At 59.6% G+C, this 798-nt stretch overlaps 1 protein-coding gene across 1 annotated transcript in view; it reads left to right on the top strand.

The window, feature by feature from the left end:
- The window catches only part of MRGBP (MRG/MORF4L binding protein), a 29,248-nt gene that overhangs the window by 25,114 nt on the left and 3,336 nt on the right, over nucleotides 1-798 (top strand). The window contains exon 3 of the mRNA XM_010836655.1: nucleotides 6-456. Coding sequence (XP_010834957.1) covers nucleotides 6-456 — 451 coding nt within the window. The remainder of the gene's footprint in view (nucleotides 1-5; nucleotides 457-798) is intronic.

Raw genomic sequence — 798 nt, 5'->3', positions numbered from 1 at the left:
TCCAGCAGTCCCCAACTCCTGCCCACGCTGCCCCCTTCTATACCCTACCCCCACCCGACTCTGCCCCCTTCCTGTGTCCAGCCACCCATCCCGGCTGACTCCAGCCCTCACGTGCACCCCGACCCCTGTCCCCTCGTTACTCCTCCGCTGCAGACCCCTGCCTTTTCCTCTCCCACCTCTTACCCCCGCACCTCCTACCTCCTCCACCCTCCACCTTTGCCTCTCTACACCCTTGCAACCACTGCCCGCTTTCTCTCCGTTGCCCCCTACCTCTCTTTTCTACCCTACCAGCTGGCCTATCCCTCCCCCACAAGCCGACCCCTTCCTTCTGCAGGTGTGAACCGGCACTTCCACATGATCTGTATCCGAGACAAGTTCAGCCAGAACATCGGTCGGCAGGTCCCATCCAAGGTCATCTGGGACCACCTGAGCACCATGTATGACATGCAGGCACTGGTGAGCTGGACCCCCGCAGACAGAGCTGCTGGCAGGGAGCCCCCTCCACACCACCTACCCCGCCTTTGTCCGCCCCCCCACCCACCCAGGTCCTGGCCTCAGGGACCTTGACACCCAGGATGTCCCACAGGTGACGAGTTGTTAAACGAGATAGCTCTGGGTAGTTTATGAAAACACAAGCCTGGTGACAGTAGCTAGCTACTGTACTGAACCTACCTTAGATTTGGGGGGGGAGGCAAGGTTCAGTTAAGATCTTTCCAGGAGATAACTAGGGAGCTGAGGCCTGTGTGGGAGGGGGCTCTTAGGTTGTCAGTCCTGTGGAAAACTCCCGAGGGCTATAGG

The sequence above is a fragment of the Bison bison genome, unplaced genomic scaffold, assembly GCF_000754665.1.
Source record: "Bison bison bison isolate TAMUID 2011002044 unplaced genomic scaffold, Bison_UMD1.0 scf7180017864063, whole genome shotgun sequence".
Taxonomy (NCBI): domain Eukaryota; kingdom Metazoa; phylum Chordata; class Mammalia; order Artiodactyla; family Bovidae; genus Bison; species Bison bison.
The sequence above is the reverse complement of the archived record's forward strand: the minus strand, read 5'-3'. Positions and strand labels throughout refer to the sequence as shown.